At 43.5% G+C, this 24,505-nt stretch overlaps 1 protein-coding gene across 2 annotated transcripts in view; it reads left to right on the forward strand.

Moving 5' to 3' along the window:
* Nucleotides 1-1,004: 1,004 nt before the first annotated feature.
* Nucleotides 1,005-24,505, forward strand: part of etnppl (ethanolamine-phosphate phospho-lyase) — a 34,749-nt gene continuing 11,248 nt past the window's right edge. The window contains exons 1-9 of one of the 2 annotated variants that reach the window (XM_078401397.1): nucleotides 1,005-1,318; nucleotides 6,334-6,452; nucleotides 7,989-8,148; nucleotides 9,500-9,574; nucleotides 11,269-11,362; nucleotides 12,056-12,172; nucleotides 14,317-14,399; nucleotides 15,359-15,584; nucleotides 22,465-22,619. In XM_078401397.1, coding sequence (XP_078257523.1) covers nucleotides 1,260-1,318; nucleotides 6,334-6,452; nucleotides 7,989-8,148; nucleotides 9,500-9,574; nucleotides 11,269-11,362; nucleotides 12,056-12,172; nucleotides 14,317-14,399; nucleotides 15,359-15,584; nucleotides 22,465-22,619 — 1,088 coding nt within the window. In that variant the 5' untranslated portion in view covers nucleotides 1,005-1,259. The remainder of the gene's footprint in view (nucleotides 1,319-6,333; nucleotides 6,453-7,988; nucleotides 8,149-9,499; nucleotides 9,575-11,268; nucleotides 11,363-12,055; nucleotides 12,173-14,316; nucleotides 14,400-15,358; nucleotides 15,585-22,464; nucleotides 22,620-24,505) is intronic. The other variant, XM_078401389.1, reaches the window with a different exon arrangement.

Consider the following 24,505-nt stretch of genomic DNA (forward strand, 5'->3'; position numbering starts at 1 on the left):
AGCCTACGAGCTGCCGCTAACTTTAATAGATGCGCCCCCCGGGAGGATCGGCTACTGACCTTCCTCCCGTGGTGCAGCGCGGCGGCAGAGGGTCCAACAAGATGGCCGTGGCCGCCGCGCTGCAGGAGAGGCTTTGGGTCGACGCCTCGCTCTGGCTGCAGTGCTAGTGGCACCCTCTCCCCTTCCCTGTCCCCCCTCGCCCGCCCGCCCACGGGCTTCGACAGTTGGAGAGGGTTGCCGGGCCCGCAGCATCGTCAGTTAGTTGGTTGTTGGGGGGGGGGGGGGTGGGGGAGGGAGGCCCGCAAGAGAGGCCCGCAAGAGAGGCCCGCAAGAGAGGCCCGCAAGAGAGGCCCGCAAGAGAGGCCCGCAAGAGAGGCCCGCAAGAGAGGCCCGCAAGAGAGGCCCGCAAGAGAGGCCCCCAAGAGAGGTTTGGACCCAACGGCTCCACCTCAGTCTAGTGATTTATAAAAGTACATTTGAGTCATGTTTTCTGTGACATACTTGTTTTAAAATGTAAACCAACCCGACTGAGCAGGAAGCAGTGAGAGTCCTAAACAAGTTGGAGGAAATTGTGGGATTGATGAGGGGGGAGTGAGGACGAGGCAGTGGAAGAGGAAAGGGGTGGGTGGGGGCTGGCCTGGCCTGTGGTGGGGCGTGGAGATTGCAGGTGTTCACACCTGGAGGTTGCAGGTGCGGGGCCACGACATCCTGCACCGAGCTCAGGTTTCTGCACCAGGAATCGTCAATGCCGCTTTCTCTCCTTGACGGATACCAGCTGTGTCTGAAGAAGGGCCTGGTCCCGGGTCGTCGCCGACCCATGCCATGCCATGCCCTCCGCAGATGGTGCCGGACCCACTGAGTTACTGTAGCATGTTGTGTCTTCTGCAGTGCCTTGTGTCACCTTTTATTTTCAAACCCTCGGTCAGCTTGATAAACTTTCTGTGCTTGCTGGACAGTGTTTGTTCCAGGTCCACCGGGGCGAGGGGGGCGGGGAGAGTCCGCAACATCGCACGCAGCGAGGGCGGGACGCAGGGAGGCACCGGGAGCGGCGGCAGCCCTGCCTGCGGTTGGGAGCCGGTGTCCGACACGTGATGGGCTGTTTCTGGTAGAGTATAGAGGGCGAGGCGAGGCAGGAGAGACAGAGAGAGGCAGAGAGAGGCAGAGAGACAGACAGAGAGACAGACAGAGAGAGAGACAGAGAGAGAAAGAGCGCGGTGAACGCACTGATCCGGTGCAGCAGCAGCGACAGAACCGGCGCGATGGGCTCCGAGCTCTTCAGCAAAGTGCGGACCCTGGAGCTGAGGCAGAGGCACATCGGGTGAGTGAGTGAGCTGGGCAGCGGGGGACCGGGGAGGGGAGGGAGAGAGAGGGGGGGGGGGTTATCAATGCACCTGGAGCAGGGGTATGAGTGTGAATGAGTCCGGCAGGGTCCGGGTGGAATGAATGCACATGGACCTGAGCCTGGCAGCGGCTGCCCGGACCCTTGGCGTGGACGGCTACTTGTTTCCACCACCTCCGAGGGGATTGCTGAGGCTAAGGGGGCTTGCTTGCTTTTCTCCTGCCTTTTACACCCTATTCCCACTGAACGGAGTTTTGGTTCTGGTTGAACTCTCGGGTGCTCCTTTGCCATTCTCAGTCGCCGTCGTGGACCAGAGATTCCCATGGGGATGCCGCGTTTTGTTTTATAAGGCTTTGGGAACACACCTGAATCCTCTGCGCATCTGTTAACCTGCTGCCGTGGCAGCGATCAGAGCGTCTGTTTTCTGGATTCTGGGCCGTGGGAACGAAGTGGCCTGACCACGACGGCGGACTTTTCATCTGGGCTGCCAATGCATTTGGGGCACTTTGCAAAGATAGCGGTGGTGCTGTCTCTCAAGTGCCTTGAAATATCTGCTGTAAGTGGGCTAGTACCTTGAGGTGCACAGGAGGGAGTGGGTCACTGGAAATGTGTCTCTGCAGGGCTTTGAGATATTGGCTGTAGGTAGTCTATGACTTTGATGACGTTGAGATGTGCAGGAGGGAACAGGTCACTGTTGCTGAGTGGACCATGCGTTTTCCCTCACTTGGGCAATGTTGCGCAGTGGTGAATTTCATCATCAAAGTCTGCCTTTGCCGCAGGAACTTATCATGGCCTTTGTTTTTGGAGGGTAATATTGTTCCAAGGGCAGTGGTGGGATCTTTAGTTTACCGGTCACAAAGTGCTGGAGCAATCAGTGGGTTAGGCAGCATCTGTGGGGGGGAATGGACAAACGATGTTTTGGGTTGGGACCATTCTTCATGGCCTGTCCATTCCCTCTACAGATCCACCTGATACACTGGTGCACTTTGTATTTAGCTCAAGATTCCAGCGTCTGCAGTCTCTTGTTCGCTCCTTAGTTTGCAGATCATTAGCCCACTCTCTCGTATGTGTCACTGTACGTTTGACAGTATCTTTATGTTTGCCCTCCAAATATGTGCATACGCAGATAGGTTCCATGTTTAATTTGGCATCAGGTTTGGCACAGATATCATGTTCCAGTGCTGTATTTTTGCATGTTTTGCACATTGCAGCCTGATGACGGCAGTTAGAATGACATTGGTTTTGAAAGGGTGGCGATGTACATTGAACAGTTCCTATTTGTTTTGTGTATTAGCTCTCACCTCAGCAGGACGTTTGTCGGAGGTGGGGTGCAAGTTTGCAGCAAGAAAGACTGAGTAAAGTTGTGGCAATAAAGCAACCTTGATTGACACAGGTCTGCACTGAGATTGAGTCGTGGGTTAAGGTTACAATTTGCAAACCTTCATGTGACAGATATAGGAGAGGAACAACTTTCTGAGGATGGTTAAATTTGAGAATGACACTCCACGGTTCAATTGACGCAGTGAGAGGATTTCAGAGGTTAAAAATTACAGATTCATGCAGCACAGGAACAGGGCCTTCGGTCTAATTCTTCCATGCTGATCAAGATGTCCTACCTCAGCTAGCCCCATATGCCTGTATTTGGCCCATATTCCTCTAAACTTTACCCATCCATCTATCTGTCTGTGTCTTTTAAGACATATGGACATATATTGTCATGTATAATGGTTGGTACCATTTACCGGGTTGAAGCTGTCACATGGTCAAGGTGTCTCTCGATGGACAGAATCCACAAGGAGTTTCAAAGGCTCAGCTCTTGAGACACTGGGAAAAGGATGCATGCCATGGTTTTCCCTGTGATAGACACCAGGGTGGTGTTCAATGGAATCTGGTGCCTCTTCCTGCTTGAAAGTGATCAATGTGAGGTCCTCTTCCCAGATGTGGGAGATGAGACTAAATTTGTCTGAAGTTCCCCTCTGCTCAGTTGTGGAATTTCAGAAAGGCATACTGTCTGTTCCCAAGGTAGGAGTTGTTCTTTTGGCTCAGGTAGCCCTTTGCTTTGCCCAGGGAGAGCAATGAGAAGAAGGAAGACACTGATGACTCTTCAAGTTCTTCTGATTGTTCGGGTGACAGTGAGAAGGTAGAGGGTGGTACTCAGATTACACACTAGTAGGTACAGAGTACCCAGCCAGGAGGTAACCAACATCCAGACTCTCTTGCACCACCCGGTAATCTAGACCATCTTGGGAGCAAGAACGAAATATTAAAGCATGTCGAGGAGATCAGTGAAAATACACACCACACAACATTAAGTATTCATTTAGTATATGATTTTGGATTGGTTTTAAAATCCTAATTTATACATGAAATTACGCACAGCATTTCTGGCACCGATGCACGCTGATCACCTATGCACTGTTAGCTTCCTTTTTAGCATCTGTTTTCTGAGGAAGTGAAGATTGAAAGTCCAACATTTATCTCTTTGGAGATAACTGTGCATTAAAAATTAGGTCTGGGCATTTACAGATTCTTCCCTCAGTCTTATTATTTAGTTTGGTTACTTTATTTAGTTAGAGGCACCCCCCTCATTCTGTATACAACATGTTTCTTCAAGTTATGTGTTTCTGATGAGAACAAGTCAAGTCAAGTCAAGTCCATTTTATTTGTATAGCACATTTAAAAACAACCCACGTTGACCAAAGTGCTGCACATCTGATTAGGAAAAAAAAAAGAAACATACAGTGGCAGGCAGCCAAACACAACGGCGCGGCCATCTTGAACAAAATGTTTAACTAAAGCAGAATGGTGTCCCGCCGCCGCACCGGGCGATGGAAGGCCCCGCGGCCGAGCCGCACCGGGCGCTGTTCAGTCCCGCGGCCGAGCCGCGCCGGGCGATGGAAGGCCCCGCGGAAGAGACCTAAAAAAAAGAAGAAAGATTTCCCCCACCCACCCCCCCCCCCCCCCCCCCCCCCACATACACAACCAAAACAAAACACCCCACCACCAACACACAAACAAAAAGGACAAAGGACAAACAGACTGCCAGCGAGAGCAAATACGTGGAAACAATAAAAAGGACCTGAGGAGCAGGTTTTTCCAGTCAGTGTAGATGTGGAACGATCTGACAGAGGAAGTGGGCGAGGCAGGTACAATTACAACAGTTCAGAGAATTGGGTAGATACGTGGATAAGAAAGACTCGGAAGGATATGAGCCAGACTCAGGCAAGTGGGGCTAGCTTGGTTGGACAACTTGGTTGGCATGGTCGGGTTGAGTCAAAGGGCCTGTTGCTGTGCTACAAAGCTCTCTGACTCAGTGATGCTTCCCAGCAGATGAGCTTGGTGGGAGATCAAATCTTCAATTTCCCTTCAGTTCAAAATAACATTAATCTTTGCATCTTTGTATAACTTCTAAACTTAAGAGACACCTCGCAATTGTTAAAGTGCAAGACAACATAAATATGGTTGAACAGATTTGAAGTCTCGTCACTAAATTTCCTCGGCTGCAGCTGGCAGATAATAGCATTACAATTCCCACTGACTTTACAACTGGTTGGTGTGTTGTTTATTATTCATCAATTTGCAATGGAGCAATTAGACAAAATGAAAATCAAAAATACTTCAGATGCTGGTAATCTGGAATAAAACCAAAAAATGCTGGAAATACTAATAGGTGGGAAAAGAAGCAGAGCTAATGTTTCAGGTTGAAGATCCCTTGTTAGATTTGGAATAAATTAAAATTGAATTATTTATTACCTTGGAATAAATGTTACTTGACTCTGGCACCCATGCCAGCAGTCCTGCGTCGTAGGTCTGATCTCCCCGTGAGTGGTGCTACAAATTCAAAGATTTGTCACCTTGATGCATGCAGCAATAATGTGTTCTGAGGAGCTATTTATTCTGCAGGGCCCACTGGCCCACATTTCCGCTCATGTGTGATTTTTCACTCGGGCTATCTTCAGTTTGCCAAATTCATCACATGTCCATCCCACTACCAACCCCACCACCACACTCTGCTATTTGGACTTAAATAATTTACACATTCGGACTTGGTTTCTCTCATTATACACTCCTTTTGACTTCTGTAATTTAAACATCTCCTTTTGCCCTCTCTCAGCATCGTGGTGCAGCTGGCAGAGCTGCTGCCTTACATGGGCCTCAATAGCATTTTCCTGGCAGAACATCCTTGATGATCCCTGTGTCTCCTCTCCAGCCATTTGGCATCTCATCTGCTGCCAGCAAAGATTAAAAATTCTCTCTCAGGGCCCCAAAGCAGCCGAGGATGCATCAGGCCCTGCGCATTTAACCCCTTCAATCCCACTAAGACATTTAATACCTCCTTTTTAATGATGACATATTCCAAAATTTGGCTGTCACCCTCCTCCATGAATTCCACAGCTAAAATGCCCTTATCCTTTGTGAGCCCAGATTAGTATTCATAGAAGAACTCACCTACCTGGCTCCATGCTGCACTTTGATCCTACCGTGCCTCCTAAGGACTTTTAGGAGACTTGTAGTATACCACTAGCAGAGTGATCAATCCCTTTTATTCCTAAACTTTACCATATGACCTCTTAAAGATTTAGGGTATTCTCCCTCATTACAAGGGTAATGGATTTGCTAATCAGTATTGCAATGCTGCCTCTTTTAATCCCCCTGTTAAGCCCGAAGATTCTATGTACTAAAATGATAAGTTGTTGGCCCTTTCCACCTTTCTGTCACGTCACTGTGATAATAATAATTCCCATGCAGTGCTTAATGCTCTAACTTACTAGTAAGACTCCTATTGAAATAGCTGCAACTTGGCCTTGATTAATTCAAATTCTTGGAAACACAGTTGCATAACTGTTTGATTTAACGAGTTGTTTTTCTTCTTGGGGACTCCACAATACCTACCAGGAAAAGCCTCTCTTGTGTTACATGTTCACACTGATCTTTTCTTTTTTTCAAAACACTGGCAGCGGTTCAACTCTTGACGCCTTCTTTTTGTTATTCAGGCCATCATGCAAGGTGTTCTTTGCAAAGGACCCACTCAAGATAATCCGTGCCCAGGGCCAGTATATGTATGATGAGAATAACAAGAAGTATTTGGACTGCATTAACAACGTAGCTCATGGTATGGCACCTTTATCTGAAACTCTATATATTGCAACACTATAATATTGAGACATGATCTCCAGTTCAGTGCTGAGAACTTAGTTTAAAATTCAATGAGATAAAATGAATACTCTTTCAGCTCAGAACTGGTTTTGAATCGATGACTCAGTATATAAAAGCAGGAGTTGCAACATGTTGTGACTGTAACATGCAGAGTCAATTACCAGAAGGGGAAAGCAGCACTTTGTATTGATATAGATTATCTTTTATCATCTTTGCATGGGATGTGGAACAATGCAACCTGTTTACTTTTGGGATTTTTGAAGCTCGGTGTGGTAGATTTTTTCAGGTAAACAAAACAGTGTTGTTAACTATACTCCTCTCCCAAAGGGATTGGATTCTGACCCAGTCTTTCACATTGCAAAGAGATTTATGGTGCAAGGTACAGTAAACCCTCAACTTTCGCAGGGAGTCGGTCACCAGTTGCCTGGGATGATGAGTAAAGAAATTTAAAGCTTATCAGTCTCTCAGTAAAGATGCAGCAAATCAAAAGCAAACTGGCATCTTTTAGCAAACTGAGATGTACAAGCTGAAGTTTACACACTATTCATTGAAAGGCCATTATTGGTAGGTGAAAAAGTCCAGGTGCTCAAGAGAGGATTTGCCCATTTTCAAATTGCTTATTTATTTCAGATTCTTCTCATTAATCTAATTAAAAAGACTATAAAGTGTTAGACTATTTTTTGGTCATGGTATATACTAATATGGTGCATCATATTGGTGCATATACGACTATGATTGGCACCGACTAATTAGGGTGGCACAGCGGTAGAGTTGCTGCCTTACAGCGCTTCCCGACTACGGGTGCTGTCTGTGCAGAGTTTGTACGTTCTCCACGTGACCGGGTGGGTTTTCTCCGAGAACTTTGGTTTCCTCCCACACTCCAAAGATGTATAGGTTTGTAGGTTAATTGGCTTGGTATGTGTAAATTGTCCCTAGTGTGTGTAGGATAGTGTTAGTGTGCAGGGATCGCTGGTCGGTGGGCCAAAGGGCCTGTTTCCACACTATCTCTAAACTAAACCGAACCTCTATGAAGTTAAATGTCATTATTTTGTTTTCCAGCCGCATGACACACATACATATCAAAGGTGTGTACCAGCACAATTTTTTCTACAAACAAAACCATGGGTTAAAGACCTGTGTTTGAAAGGCAGTCTGCAAATACTTACTCCACTGTTCAATGTAGCGGCAGATTAAATAAAATAAAATCCTTCATTGTAGCAAAGATTTGTTAAGTGAAATACTCTCTCAGGGAAAGCTGCACAGCAAAAATTTTTTTGCTTTTTTGATCGCAAAGCAAGAGAGGTTTAGAAAATGGCATAATTAATGAAATGTTGACAAATCTAGCACTGGATTCCTGTAACTTCAATCGCAAGTGGGCGTTCACAAACACTATTAGACATTCCGGCTTTTTTTGTACCGAAGTGGAATTTCACTTTTTGTGGTTTGATTAAGTTGTTTTTGTATTTGAATAGGCTTTTATTCTTTGTTTTAGTGGGGCATTGCCATCCAACTGTGGTGCAAGCTGCTATCAAGCAGATGGAACTGCTGAACACTAACGCACGATTTCTACATGACAATCTGGTACAGTACGCCAAGGAACTCAGTGAGACCCTTCCGCCTCAACTATCTGTTTGCTACTTTGTCAATTCAGGGTAATGTCTATCCAGTGTATCTCCCTCTTCATTAGATTCTAAAAGTACAATCTCTATTCTCGTCATTCTTCCATAAATACATATTTCTTTGTTTTGTTCTGAATGGTGTATCATGGTTCAAACTCCTGTTTAGTTGCGTAATATTGAAGGGAATATTTGTCGAGGTGAAAGACAATAATAATAGATGTTTGCTTACAAGCAATTTGAGGCAGTATATATTAAGATGATTTATTTATCCTCAGGTTCTGTACATTATTGGTAATGCCAGAATCCATTGTCCTTTCCTGAACATTTAAGTTAAAATTACATTTTATTTTGCAATTTAAAAACACAAGCACTCACACAGACATAACCATATAGAGTTTCTACTTCCTCAATAATGCATATAAATTATATTGGCTGCAACTTCCGTTCTTGCAATACCTCTGATTGTCATTGATTGATGTGTCCTCTGCAAAAGATTGTGCAGCAGCATTAGTAAACTCAAGGAGGGGGAGGGAGGGTGATACCAAAGAAAACAGGTTGGAATGATGCCCTTGATTTGTACTGCTAATCAAAAGGAAAGGAAACCAGCTCAATAAATAGAAGTTTGACAAGTTTGGATTTCCTTACAATAAAGCAAGTAAATCAAGCTCATCAATGTTTTCAAACATGTTAAAAGATGTACTGTACAGCTTTAATATATTATATTTTGTTCAATCAGCTTTATGGTTCTTTTTCTCACAAACCATATGCAATCATAAAGATAAGGGCGTTTACTCAAAATAAAATGAAGTTGGCATTTAACACACCCTCTAATAAAATTGCAGAATGCAGGTCAGGCAGTATCTGTGGAGATGTAAACCGAGAGTTAATCTTTCAGGTTGAAGACCTTTTGTCAGAACATGCTGATTCCTGTTCCTCCAGTGTATAATCAAACTTGAATATTTCCAGGAAACCCCACTACATGTTGTCCTTTTGGTGACCATAATCTTGGCAGTATAATGGGGCAACACATGAGTAGTTTTGTCACCCAGAGAGTTGGGAAGTTGTGGAATCTGAAATTCTCTGCCACAGAAGGCAGTGGAGGCCAATTCGCTGGAGATTTTCAAAAGAGAGTTAAATTTAGTTAGCTCTTAGGGCTACCGGAATAAAGGGATATGGGGGGAAAAGCAGGAACAGAGTACTAATTTTGGATGATCAGCCATGATCATATTGAATGATGGTGCTAGCTCGAAGGGCCAAATGGCCTACTCCTGCAACTATTTTCTTTGTTTCTAGTATTGTGTTGTCAGATCACTATTGTACACTTGCCGTATCTACTCTTCTGATGCTGTGTGTGTGTGTGTGTGCGTGTGTTTTTTTTTAACAGCTCTGAAGCTAATGACCTTGCTCTTCGATTGGCTCGCCAGTATACTGGTCACCATGATATCATCACCCTCGAGCAGTAAGTAGTAGGAATTGGAGAAAGCACTGAAAGGCCTTTAATTCTGGAGTTTAGAATTACTTAATAACAGAGTGATCTGAATAGAATTCCCTGCCTCGAGGCCTGGATTGACACAAAAAGCTGGAGTAACTCAGTGGGACAGGCAGCATCTATGGAGAAAAGGAATGGGTGACGTTTCGGGTTTAGACCCTTCTTCAGACTGAAGAGTTACTCCAGCTTTTTATGTCTATCTTCGGTTTAAACCAGCATCTGCAGTTCTTTCCTACACCTGGATTGATATGCAGCCTATTATAATCTATAATTCTCCTTGTTATGAATTTGGGCATCTTCATTAAAGGAGGTTTGCATAATTGTAATCTGTTAATAGTTCCTGGTCTCTTTTCTCTCTGCAAATGTTTAGCTTTTACCAAGTATCTCTGTAGATCTCTGAAACCGGCAGTACTTGGCAAGATGATACTGAGAGTATTCTATTGGGGAGCTTTGTCTTTACCGTGAAGCTTGTGTAATATTAAACGTTATAAAAGCTCATGCTGAATGTCCATAGCCCTCAATTTTGGGCCCTTGCACTTCATTAATCTTGTTGCACCAATGGTGATCATTATCACAACGACCAAGTCCAACTCTGGAGGTCTCTCCCCAAAGGAGGAAAAGGATTGAGAAGTATAGGGATTCATTCGTTCATTGTTCTTTATCTCTCCACATCACCGCCTGTATCTCTCGTTTCCCTTATTCCTAACCAGTCTGAAGAAGGGTCTTGACCCGAAACGTCACCCATTCCTTTTCTCCAGATGTCCCACTGAGTTACTCCAGCTTTTTCTGTCTATCTTCTGAGAGGTATAGGGAGATCTCTTTATTCAATGTACTTGTTTTGTTTGATATGACACCAGTGAAACACCTGGGAGCAGTTCCCTACAGAGGCTACGTACATGCAAGTTGCAAGTGCCCTGACTGAACTCTCCTAGTGTGGCACATATTACATTTTCAACTGCAGTTCAGCAAACTCGCTACTGAAATGCAAATTTAGTTGAAACCAGTGAGGTAACACACATCCTAGAGCACATCATTGCTTAAACAATCCTACTTGGAAGTGCTGTTGGGGCAGGTTTGATTATTTAAAAGAGATCTTGCTAATCATCAGCAAGCCTAATTGATGGTAATATGTTGGTGTCAATTGAATTAAGTGTTGGCATTGTGCTTGCGAAGTAATCGCTGGCTCAGTGCATCACCAGTCTTTAACAGGTTGGTTTTGTTATTCCCATTCACGTTCAGCATATAATACCAAAACTGACAGAAGTGAAAGGAAATCTGGAAGAGCAACTTTTTGCCTAGTTTCCTAGACTTCCCATACTTCCAGAAGTCAGGCAATAAAACAGAGGAGAAATCTGCCATGTGTTCAAGTGGTGACAAAACAATGACGGTTAAGCAGCATATTAGTTAATTTACTCAGATGTCTGGATTATTGATCTGGAGACGAGTTCAAATTCCACAATAGAAGTTGCAGAGGTTATGTTCAAGGAGATGAATGCATCTGGAATTAAGGAGCCAACTCCATTATTGGTGAACATCAAAATATTTGGTATTCTGAAAATTGTGTGTGAGACTCCTTTACATGGAACATTGGTGCAGGTACAGATCTGAGTATTGAAATGATGGATACTTGGGTTGAACTTTGGTTTCTTTCACTCCCCACGCAGTGCTTACCATGGACACGTAACATCTTTGATTGACATTAGTCCCTACAAATTCCACGAGCTTCATGCAGAAAGTCAGAAGGAATTTGTACACGTTGTAAGTATTGGTAATAGTTTAACATTCCAGCTGTTGCAGATGTGTTAGCAAACAAAAAGAGCAATAACACATAATTCACTGTGGATGTGGGCAATCACATCTGGCTTTACAACAGGAGCTGGGGAGGCTTAGAGGCTTGGCAGATACCCTCAGGGTTATAGTCTAGAACAGAGATATACTATATAGCATTTCTCTTTTACTGCGGATTTCCTGTAGTAGTTACAGCAACTGTGGTGCCGCATTTAGTTTCAGTGTATCTGCACTGAGCAGAAGGAAACTCGTAGACCAGCTTGCGTTTTATTTTCAGCCGACTGAAATGTGAAGGAAAATAGGCTCACGCCAGATTATGACTCCACAGGTTTACACATGGAGCATGATCCTGGATTGGGAGGTGGCTGGTGAATGAGTGTGGGGGGGGGGGGGGGGGGGGGGGGGGGGGGCTTCCTGCCATTAAGTCCTTATGCTGGTACATTAACCAACACTTTTTCAAAGGATTTTTTTTAATGAGCCAAAGCTAACACAAATGTCCACCAAAAGGTTATTTATTTCCTTTCAGCTAAAATCCACTGAAAACAGATCTAACAGCCATATTACTGTTAATATTGTTAAAAGATTGGATGCCAAAACACTTTAATTTTTTAGATTTTCCTGCACTTGGATTAGTAAAGGGAATTTGTGCCTATTCTCCCTTAGGCACCCTCTCCAGATGTTTACAGAGGGAAGTACAGGGAGGACCATCCTGATCCAGCCTCAGCCTATGCAGGTGAAGTCAATGTACTGATTCAAGAGGCCAGAAAGAAAGGACGCAAGGTTTGTAGCCAGTCAAACAAAATTATTTCTGCTATGGTAACATTAACAGTATCTATCTATTTTCTACAGCAGAATTCAACATTGCCTGGAGTGAAAGAGATTTAAAAATCTGTCTCTTTTTTTATAGCTACCAGCCTGCTTTTGATGGCATTGATACAGAATATATAATTTGTACAGATTTACTTCTTTAATTTTTTTTGCAAGAGTATTTATCCGTGCATTGTTTTGTGCCATCTGATGTTAATTTTAAACCGATTTGAGAGTGTGAGAAAGTGAAGAGTCAGTTGAACATATCTTTTAAATTTTTAATTTAAAAATTACTGCAGAGGAAAACGCAGTAAAGGGGACAGATGAATTAAGCTTGTGATAAGATTTTAAGGATGCAAATTTGCTGCATTTAGTGCCAATACATCAATGTTTCATTAAATCTGTGTCTTTTAGCCATGAGGTCTTGGATCAAACTAAAATGAATATTTTAGTCAAATACAAAATCGTCCTTAATTTAACACTGATAAGGTTACTTGAGCAGCATCAACTTCAATTAATGTAGAAATGGATGAAAGCAAGTGTCATGATGGAAGCTCTTTTTATGAGTTTGTCAGTCAAGGGATCTCTACTCTATGTCAAGCTCCATTATAGTATTTTGAAGGTTCATGCTCAGCATTGAAAGGAGAGATGAAACTGGAGTATTCCCATTGCATATTGGAAAATGATGGAAAAGGAGGAGGAAGTGGGTGGTGGGATGGGATGATTTTTCTCATTCCCCCTCCCCAAATGGTTTGGCAAAAGTTTTACATGAGCCTTCAAAATAATGGCAAAGACTAGAGATTAATCGCTGTAGGCTTTGTACTAAATACGACACTGCCATATGATGCATTGTAACTCTCAGGCCAGTTTCTTCCTAGTGCGGCTTTGACAACACTGAAGCCAGGACAATGACATTCCAAAACTCTGATTCATGAACTTTGAAATGTGGATAAAATAATTGGTTGTGATGAGGTGACCAATGCTGTTGATTTGTGTTTTGAAATTACCTCAGAGTTGCTCCTTGGATTTCAGTCACACTTCCCAGCGAAGTTCCCATTTCCCACATTGCACTTCCCACTGCAGATCAGGAGAAACTCTGAGGAAATTTTTGTTTGATAACTTGATACACTAATTGTATTTAATCATGAGGCAAGTGATTTGTGGCAGTCAATGTTTTGCCAATTGAATTGACCACGATGCGAAAATTTTGATTGCTCCAGATGTTTTCTTTACACAATGAGTAATTTTATTGGATATCTCCCAGCCGCACCAAATCACTTGTCCCCACTGTCCTTCCAAAGGTTAGGTAGATTGTGACTATATATCTTTCTTTACTAATGGATAGTTTTTTTTTTCTCTCTTCTTTTTCCCCTTTTGTTGGTTACTTTAACAGGTAACCAGGAAGTTGTTCAGCCACAGAGAGAGTAACGACTAATTCTACGTGTGTCAGTAGCATCTCTGGTGTGCACTAATGTGCGTGAAACACCAGTATGCTCTGTTACTCACTAACTACCTGATCAAGGCCAGAGACGTGGTTTATTTCCAGGAGGACCATCTGCTATGGAACTCTAAACCTTTTGCCTGGTATTTGATAACAAATACAGACAGAGGAGTTGGGAGTTTATCTGAATTTGGAATGTGATCGTGTACAATGTGCCAGGATGGATTCTGCCAAGGAGCGTCAAATGAAACAGGTTGCACATAATGTTTTTGACAAATAATAAATATTTCCCTTTGTGGTAACGTGTGCCTAACCAGTCTAGGGTTGAAATTCCAATATGATAAACTAAGCCGATTAACAACTTTGTTGAAGCAGCACACAATGAAATTTTACTTGGAACCATTAACTGATGTCTTGAAAGTAACAGGAATCTGTTGGATTTCAACCCTGGGGACTGCAAATTTGTTGATGACATTTTCTTTTTACAAATGGTCCTGTAAGTGACTAGAGTTTGCTGAAGATTGTCAAAGCCTTTTTCATTTTTTATATATATTATGACTCAAACTGATGAAGCATTCTATCCCCTGGCTTCTGATTGAATTACCAAACACCCGCTTCCTTTTTATAAATTGAAAGCTGGAGATGTGTGGTTTTCATATCATCTTATTTTATGCAGATGGCTGCATTTATTGCTGAATCCATGCAGAGTTGCGGAGGTCAGATAATCCCACCGCCTGGCTACTTCCAAAAAGTGGCACAGTATGTACAGTTTGTGTTTCTTTAAGAATAGAAGGCTTGATATGGCTATCTATTTAGTCTGTAATTAAAATTCTCTCTTGCCTGGGAGTAAGAATGGGTGGCACTTTGAAAAAACACCTCTCCGAGCTCTAATGCATGTATTGGGTTGTGATTATGCAATAATTATAGATGATGCATAATGTATTTTGCAGGAAATGTAATCTCTGAGAGCCGGCAAGAGTGTTTCAGTGGCCAATGATTTTAGATACTATGAAGTTTGAAATAGCGATGGTAGAAGAAGTAGTGATGGTGGCAAGAGTAGTGCTTAAGAATGAAGAGCAGGGATAGACCTTCTAAACCTACAAACCTGTTCCATCATTTGTTAGATTCACAGCCGAGCTACTATTCTGCTGCCCAATTTCCATGCCCCTCGAGTCCTCAATTAACCAGAATGTATCAATCACTCTATGACTGAGCCTCCACATCCCATGATAGACACAAAATGATGGAGTAACTCAGCGGGACAGGCAGCATCTCTGGAGAAAAGGAATGGGTGACGTTCAGTCTGAAGAAGGGTCTCGACCCAAAACGTCACCCATTCCTTCTCTCCAGAGACGTTGCTGAGTTACTCTAGCATTTTGTGTCTTTTTTCGGTTTAAACCAGCTTCTGCAGTACCTTCCTACACACTCCACATCCCATGCATTGATACTGCAGAGCCAGAGGGAGGGCCTCTGTGGGAGCCTCACATGACCATTCTTAGACTCCAGTTCCAAATATGCTGCACTGTCATCCTCAATGGTTACAACACCAATCAGTTTATAGACAAAGCATGATTATTATTTGAAGTAATTAACAGTGTTGCTATTGTAGAGGAATATTTCCATGTATGGACTGATTATGGAAAAAATGTATTTGCATTTGCATTTGCTTTTGCATTTGCTTGTCTCTGGTCAAACTGAATGGCTATTTCTATTTTCAGGTACGTGCATAGTGTTGGGGGAGTGTTCATAGCTGACGAAGTCCAGGTTGGCTTTGGCCGAGTTGGGAAATATTTCTGGGCCTTCCAGTTGCAAGGAAAGGACTTTGTTCCAGACATTGTCACCATGGGCAAACCTATGGGAAATGGCCATCCCATGTCCTGCGTGGTTACAACCAAGGAAATTGCAGAGGCATTTGGAGCATCCGGACTTGAATATTTTAACACGGTGAGTCATTGAAGGGCTGATTCAAACTTAACAAGCTTACCTGCCTTTGACTAATGTCCAAGGTTCCACTGAAGGGAAGTACAAGAGAAATTAGATACTATTAAGTCCAAGGAAAAGGCCTACAAAGTTGCCAGAAATATATATAGGCGTGAGGATTGGGAACATTTTCAAACTTGGCAAAGAGGGATAAAGAAATTGGTAAAGAAAGACAAGAATATGAGTCGGCTGGCAAGGAACATAAAGCTGAATTGCAAGAACTTTATGTGAAAAAAAAAACTAAGGACAAGTGTAGAGCCCTAATAGGCAGACAGGGGCGTTTATAATGAGGATAATCACAGAAGAAGATGCACAAAACTTACTGGATATATACAGTGCATTCAGAAAGTATTCTGATCCCTTCACTTTTTCCACATTTTGTTACATTAGAGCCTTATTTTAAAATGGTTTAAATTCTTTTATTTTTGCCATCAATCTACACACAAGGCGGCACGGTAGCGCAGAGGTAGAGTTGCTGCTTTACAGCGAATGCAGCGCCGGAGACTCAGGTTCGATCCTGACTACGGGTGCTGCACTGTAAGGAGTTTGTACGTTCTCCCCGTGACCTGCGTGGGTTTTCTCCGAGATCTTCGGTTTCCTCCCACGCTCCAAAGACGTACAGGTATGTAGGTTAATTGGCTGGGTAAATGTAAAATGTCAAAATTGTCCCTAGTGGGTGTAGGATAGTGTTAATGTACGGGGATCGCTGGGCGGCACGGACTTGGAGGGCCGAAAAGGCCTGTTTCCGGCTGTATATATATGATGATGATGATGATGAATACCCCATAGTAAGAAAGCGAAAACAGGTGTTTAGAAATTTTTGCAAAGTAATGAAAAAGAAATAACTGAAATATCACATTTACATAAGTATACAGACCCTTTAATCAGTACTTTGTTGAGGCACCTCTGGCAGCGATTACAGCCTCCAGTTTTCTTGGGTATGACGCTACAAGCTTGGCACACCTGTATTTGGGTAAATTCTCCCATTCTTCTCTGCAGATCCTCTCAAGCTCTGTCAGGTTGGATGGGGAGCGTCGGTGCACAGCTATTTTCTGGTCCCTCCAGAGATGCTCAATCGAGTTGAAGTTCGGTCTCTGGCTGGGCCACTCAAGGGCATTCACAGACTTGTCACGAAGCCACTCCTGCGTTGTCTTGGCTGTGTGCTTGGGGTCATTGTCCTGTTGGAATGTGCACCTCCACCCCAGTCTGAGGTCCAGAACGCTCTGGAGCAGGTTTTCATCAAGGATCTCTCTGTACTTTGCTCCATTCATCTTTCCCTCAATCCTGACTAGTCTCCCAGTTCCTGCTGCTGAAAAACATCCCCACAGCATGATGCTGCCATCACCATGCTTCACCATAGGTATGGTATTGGCCAGGTGATGAGCAGTGCCTGGTTTCCTCCAGTCGTGACGCTTGGCATTCAGGCTAAAGAGTTCAATCTTGGTTTCATCAGACCAGAGAATTGTGTGTCTCATGGCCTGAGAGTCCTTTCGATGCCTTTTGGCAAACTCCAAGCGGGCTGTCATGTGCCTTTTACTGAGGAGTGGCTTCCGTCTGGCCACTCTACCATAAAGGCCTGTTTGGTGGAGTGCTGCAGATATAGTTGTCCTTCTGGAAGGTTCTCCCATCTTCACATAGGAACTCTGGAGCTCTGTCAGAGTGACCATCGGGTTCTTGGTCACCTCCCTGACCAAGGCCCTTCTCCCCGATTGCTCAGTTTGGCCGGGCGGCCAGCTCTATGAAGAGTCCTGGTGTTTCCAAAGTTCTTCTATTTAAGAATGACGGAGGCCACTCTGCTCTTCGGGACCTGCAATGCTGCAGAAATTGTTTTATACCCTTCCCCAGATCTGTGTCTCGACACAATCCTGTCTCGGAGATCTACGGACAATTCCTTCGTCTTCAGGGCTTGGTTTTTGCTCTGACATGCACTGTCAACTGTGAGACCTTATATAGACAGGTGTGTGCCTTTCCAAATCATGTCCAATCAATTTAATTTACCATTGGTGGACTCCAATCAAGTTGTAGAAACATCTCGAGGATAATCACTGGAAACAGGATGAACCTAAACTCCATTTTGAGTGTCATAGCAAAGGGTCTGAATACTTATGTAAATGTGATATTTCAGTTATTTCTTTTTAATTACTTTGCAAAAATTTCTAACCACCTGTTTTCGCTTTGTCATTCTGGGGTATTGTGTATAGATTGATGATAAAAAAAAGAATTTAATCTATTTTAAAATAAGGCTGTAACGTAACAAAATGTGGAAAAAGTGAAGGGGTCTGAATACTTTTTGAATGCACTGCATGAGAAAATAATGAGAACAAGAAACTAAGTATTAGTCAAGAATAGTACAATATTGCAGAGATGTGAACCTAGTGGAGCTTTTACTCTCAATACTAATTCCCCCTCAGAACATTTTGGCTGGCAAGATTTAGTCCATTGAATTTTTAAAGGATAAAGTGTTGAGAAGTTGATTTTCCCAGCTGGAGAGTCCAGAATTAGGACAGGTAAGGGGGGAGATTTCATTGTCTCAGGATAAAAGGTCAACTGCTTATAATCAAGATGAGAGAATTCTTCACCCGAGAGGCATGAATCTTGGCTATGCCCTAGCTGGGTCATTGACTGTATTCAAGATGGAGATCAAAGGATTTTTAGGAGCTAAGAACCGAGGGAAAGTAAGCTCTGAAGGTGCGTTCAGCAGAAGAAAAGCTGGCATCTAACCGAATTTCAGAGTTAGTACTTCTTGTGACAACTCCCATGGATTTCTCTGATAGCATTTGATGGCACATATGAGTTTATTGTAGCAGTAATCATAGCTCATCCACACTTAAAAGAGGCATTTATGTTATGTGCTGAAGTAAATGAAGTCCTTTTCATTTACATTTAGCACATTTTCAGGCTCGCTCATTGTTCATCATAAGACATGGGAGCAGAATCAGGCCATTCGGCCCATCAAATCTGTTCCACCTTTTGATCATAGCTGATCTATTTTTCCCTTCCAACCCCATTCTCGTGGCTTCTCCCCATAACCTTTCATGCCCTTACTAATCAAGAACCTATCAATCTCCACTTTAAAAATATAGAATGACTTGGCCTCCACCACTGTCTGTGGCAGTGAATTCCACAGATTCACCACCCTCTGGCTAAAGAAATTCTTCCTCGTCTCCCTTCTAATGATGCATCCATTTATTCTGAGACTGCCCTCTGGTCTTAGACTCTCCCACTACTGGATACATTGTCTCCACATTCACTCTATCTAGGCCTTTCATTATTTGGTAGGTTTCAATGAGAACTTCCCTCATCCGAACTCCAGCGAGTACAGGTCCAAGGATGTCAAACGCTCCTTTCTTGTTCAAGACCACTTTTCTTCACAAAAATATTAACGAAACGATATGGTAGTAATCTCTTCCAAGGAAGTAGTCTCTCCTTTTACTTCATGTGAAAGTGCTTGTGTATTGGGGACGAAAAAGAGTTAAAGAGGTCCTTCTCAATGTATTTTGATAGTAGGTTCCAGCTCAAGTCCAGGAGTGACTGCTACAAGGATCCCTCCACTCTCCAAATGCCCACTGTTGACCTTTAAGTGACGTGAATGCCCTTGACCTTGCATAATTTAGCAAGAGTCCCATGCACTTGGCCAAGAAATTCAGTCATGGCTTCTTTTCTCAGGGCCACGGCTGCTGCCTCTGCAAACTTAATGGGAGCCTCCTAAAGCAGATCCACCTGGGTCATCTTGCAGCATTCCACCCTCCATTGCCCCTAGTCCTGAACTATGATCCCAGGCAGTCTCTTCAGGTCATACTCCAATCCGCTTCCCCATCCACATTCTCCAGAGCCAACCTGAGTTCCCACAAAATGCTGTGGAGGCAAAGTCAGTGGTTATATTTAAGGCAGAGATAGATTCTTGATTAATACAGGTGTTAGAGGTTATGGGGAGAAGCCAGGAGAATGGGGTTAGGAGGGAGAGATAGATCAGCCATGATTGAATGGCAGAGTAGACTTGATGGGCTGAATGGCCTAATTCTAATCTTATCACATAATCTCATGAGTCTCACCGCACAACACACGAGATAAAGTGCAATGGGCAACTATTGAAGCTACTGCAAAGGCAGATCCACAACCAAATGGCGATCAACATCCCGCACAGCCGTGCTGATGACGGCAGTGCAGTGGGTAGTTCTGCTGCTGCCTCCCAGCTTCACAGACCCGGGTTCAATCTTAGCATGGAGTTTGCATGTTCTCCCTGTGACCACATGGGTTTCCCCCAGGTACTCCAGTTTTCTCCACACCCTGGGTCTCAATGTATTTTGTTAGTGGGTTCTAGCTCAAGTCCAGGAGCTTGAAAAGCCTAAAGGAGAATAAATCCCCAGGACATGATAGAATTAATCCCAGGTTGTTGAGAGAGGCAAAAGAAGAGATTTGAGGGGTCTTGACTAAGATCTTTCTATCCTTTCCAGTGAGGTCCCAGAGGACTGTAGAATAGCCAGTGTTGTTCCTTTGTTTAAGAAGGGAAGTAGAGATAATTCAGGAAATTATAGGCTGGTGAACCTCATGTTAGTGGTAGGGAAGCAATTGGAGAAGATTATTTGAGATAGAATTTACTCGCAAATGCATGAGAATAGGATAATTAGTGACAGCATGGCTCCTTCAGTGGCAGGTCATGGTTTACTAATTTGAGTTTTTTTGAGGAGCTAACGAAGACAATAGACAATAGGTGCAGGAGGAGGCCATTTGGCCCTTCAAGCCAGCACCGCCATTCAATGTGATCATGGCTGATCATCCACAATCAGTACCCTGTTCCTGCCCTCTCCCCATAACCCCTGACTCCGCTATCATTAAGAGCTCTATCTCTCTCTTGAAAGCATCCAGAGAATTGACCTCCACTGCCTTCTGAGCCAGAGAATTCCACAGATTTACAACTCTCTAAGTGAAAACGTTTCTCCTCGTCTCCATTCTAAATGGCCTCGGATGATTGTGGATAGGGCAGCGGAAGTTGTCTACATGGATTAATGAAAAGCATTTGAAATAAAACATAGTAAAGTCCCTCAAGGTAAGCTGATCGCGAAGATTACCATACATGAGATCCATGGTGACTTGGTAGTTTGGATTCAGAACTGGCTTATCCAGAGAAGACAGAGGATAATGGTGGAAGGGTATTATTCGGGCTGGGGGCTTGCAACTAGTGGAGTTCCACAGGGATCTAAGCTGGGATCTCTATTTGTGATATATATAAATGACTTGGATATAAATGTAGGTTAGTAAATTTACAGATGACACCAAAATTGATGGAGTTATGGACAGTAAGGAAAGTTTTCAAAGAATACAGCGGGCTATAGATCACTTACAGATATGAGCAGAGGAATTGGAGATGGAGTTTAAACCGAGCAAGTGTAGAGTGTTGTGTTTCGGAGGTTGAATGTATGGGGAAAGTATACAGTTAATGACCCTTAACAGCACTGATGTAGAGAGGGATCTTGAGGTCAAGGCGATTACTTCCCTGAAAGTAGCAACATGAGTGGACAGAGTGGTATAGAAGGAGTATAATATGCTTCATATAATATGTGAGTCTGTGGAATTCTCTGCCACAGAAGGTAGTTGAGGCCAGTTCATTGGCTATATTTAAGAGGGAGTTAGATGTGGCCCATGTGGCTAAAGGGATCATGGGATATGGAGAGAAGGCAGGTACAGGTTACTGAGCTGGATGATCAGCCATGATCATATTGAATGGCGGTCGGTGCAGGCTCGAAGGGCCGAATGGCCTACTCCTGCACCTATTTTCTATGTTTCATCGGTCAGGGCATTGAGTGCAAGAGTCAGGAAGTCATGTGGCAGCTTCGGAAAGTTTTGGTTCGGCCACATTTAGAGTGTTATGTGCAGTTGTGGCTGCCTCATTACAGGAAGGATATGGAGGCCTTGGAAGAGGTGCAAAAGAGGTTTATCAGAATGTCACCTTTCTTAGAGGTATTACCTCTGTTTTTATGGAATTGAGGGGAGATCTTATAGAAGTATGTAAAATTATGAGAGGCATAGCTAGGTAGACGGTAGACAGTCAGAACCTTTCTCCCAGGGTGGAAATGTCACCGATGATGGCAAAGCTTTCTGGTCAGAGGAAGAAAGTTTAAAGGAGATGTGTGTGGCAAGGTTTTGACACGGAGTGCAGTAATTGTGCTGCCACGATTGGTGATGGAAATGGATATGACAAGGGCACATGGATCTGCAGGGACATGAATCACGTGCAGGCAGAGGTGAATGTTTGGCACAGACATTATGGGCCGATTGGTCTATTACTGTTCTATGTTCTAGTGTAAATGGGTATTGGTGGTTAATGAGGACGTGGGCTAAATGGCCTGCTTCTGCACTGTCTGACTGATTCCACGACATGTCACACCCTATTAATGACAACAAATAGCTTCTCGCCCAGCAATTGTTCTGGAGCTTATTCCTTTGTTGCTCGACAAATTTGATTCACAGTAAAAAAAAAAAGTCAAAATCCAGTAAAGAAACAGTGCTTTCTATAGTTTACTAAACAGATTCACCTTGTTGAAGCAATTGGCTTTCAAATGAATCGACATCCCCAACCACAAATAACAAACATTTAGAAAGACCAAAAGGCTGAGAAATTAGTTAAAGTTTTCACACCTCGTGGTGTTTAGGCACTTTGTTGCATTATTGCACCATTTGGGATAACATCTTTCCTTTCTAGTGAAAGCAACCGTTTTCAGTGAAGATATAAAGTGCACTTGTTAGCTTATGATTTTTTTAAATATAAAAGGCTATTTTGTATCCAATACTGTTTGACTTTGAGGTGGAGATTCTGTGGTTCTGATCTTGCTGTCCCATGTTTCAGTTTGGAGGTAACCCAGTCTCGTGTGCCATCGGTCTGGCGGTTCTGAACGTCATTGAGGAGGAGGATCTGCGAGGCAATGCCACAAGAGTAGGAAATTACCTGATGGATTTACTGAGAGAACAGCAAGCCAAGCATCAGCTTATTGGCGATGTCAGGTAATGTTTGCTAGGAATGGCTTGGCAACACTAACTTCCATTAGAAATGACATATAAGAAGGAACGGGTTATGGTGGTGGTGACCAGTCAATGACTCTAATGGCAAAACATTGCTCATTGGTTTATGGAAACACTGGGAGTTAAGACATCTGAGGAGAACCTATGCTATCGGGTTTCCTTCTCATCACACTCCATCTTTGTCCCACCCAGAGACAGAACATGTAAATCTGATTTGCCATTTATGACATATGTGATAATGTATTATTGTGAGTAATTAAATAAACACTGACACACATTGGGAACTCTGTTTCCTGCATATTACTCTTCAAATGGCTACATTAAGAACCCAAGTAAATATATTACATTTATTCACTCAGTCACCCTGCAACCACCACCACCTGGCTCCCTTTGTAAATACAAGGGCCAATAGTGCTGCCTTCTGTTCTTGTCATATCACAAATCGCATTACTAGGAGAGGTCACCACTGTCTCACCCACTGCCCCTTTCCAGTTGTCTTTAGAAACAGTTCGGCATAAGCAAAAACCAATGCTTAGAAACCCCATAAAGTGTTTGGGAATTTTGCTGGATTTCAGCTGCCCCAAAGTGTGCAACCCTCCAGTCCACAGCACTGAGCTTACCAGTGGTTGTCCTGCAGCGGCACAAATTGGGGTCAGTGCTTGCAATATTGGAGCAAGTCTGGCTGTTCAGTGTGTTGCCAATATCACACTTGCTCATCCTTGGGGGTTAAGTTGACTGGTCTGGGAATGCATTTTCAGTAAACTTAGTAAGCTGCTGCTGAGCATCCAGTTGCCCAAGGTGAAGCCCCAGTTGAAAGATTTGAATACTGTAGAGATGAGGCTGAAGCTGGTGCTCTGTTCTGAAAGTAGCAACGTTTCATTGCAGCTGTGTTGATCCAGGCGAATGGTGATAATACTGACCTGGCTTGTGTACAGTGCCCTCCATAATGTTAGGGACAAAGACATATAACATATATATATATAACAACTACAGCATGGAAACAGGCCTGTCCGGCCCTACCAGTCCACGCCGACCATTCTCCCTGACCTAGTCTCATCTACCTGCACTCAGACCATAACCCTCCAATCCCCTCCTATCCATATACCTATCCAATTTACTCTTAAATAATAAAATCGAGCCAGCCTCCACCACTTCCACCGGAAGTCCATTCCATACAGCCACAACCCTCTGAGTAAAGAAATTCCCCCTCATTTTACCCCTAAACCTTTGTCCCTCAATTCTGAAGCTATGTCCCCTTGTTGGAATCTTCCCCACTCTCAAAGGGAAAAGCCTACCCACGTCAACTCTGTCCGTCCCTCTCAAAATTTTAAAAACCTCTATCAAGTCCCCCCTCAACCTTCTACGCTCCAAAGAATAAAGACCCAACCTGTTCAACCTCTCTCTGTAGCCTAAGTGCTGAAACCCAGGCAACATTCTAGTAAATCTCCTCTGTACCCTCTCCATTTTGTCGACATCCTTCCTATAATTTGGCGACCAGAACTGCACACCATACTCCAGATTCGGCCTCACCAATGCCCTGTACAATTTCAACATTACATCCCAACTTCTATACTCGATGCTCTGATTTATAAAGGCAAGCATACCAAACGCCTTCTTCACCACCCTATCCACATGAGATTCCACCTTCAGGGAACAATGCACAGTTATTCCCAGATCCCTCTGTTCCACTGCATTCCTCAATTCCCTACCATTTACCCTGTACATCCTATTTTGATTTGTCCTACCAAAATGCAGCACCTCACACTTATCAGCATTAAACTCCATCTGCCATCTTTCAGCCCACCCTTCCAAAAGGCCCAAGTCTCTCTGTAGACTTTGAAAATCTACCTCACTATCAACTACTCCAC

This window comes from Rhinoraja longicauda, chromosome 1, assembly GCF_053455715.1.
Source record: "Rhinoraja longicauda isolate Sanriku21f chromosome 1, sRhiLon1.1, whole genome shotgun sequence".
Lineage (NCBI taxonomy): Eukaryota > Metazoa > Chordata > Chondrichthyes > Rajiformes > Arhynchobatidae > Rhinoraja > Rhinoraja longicauda.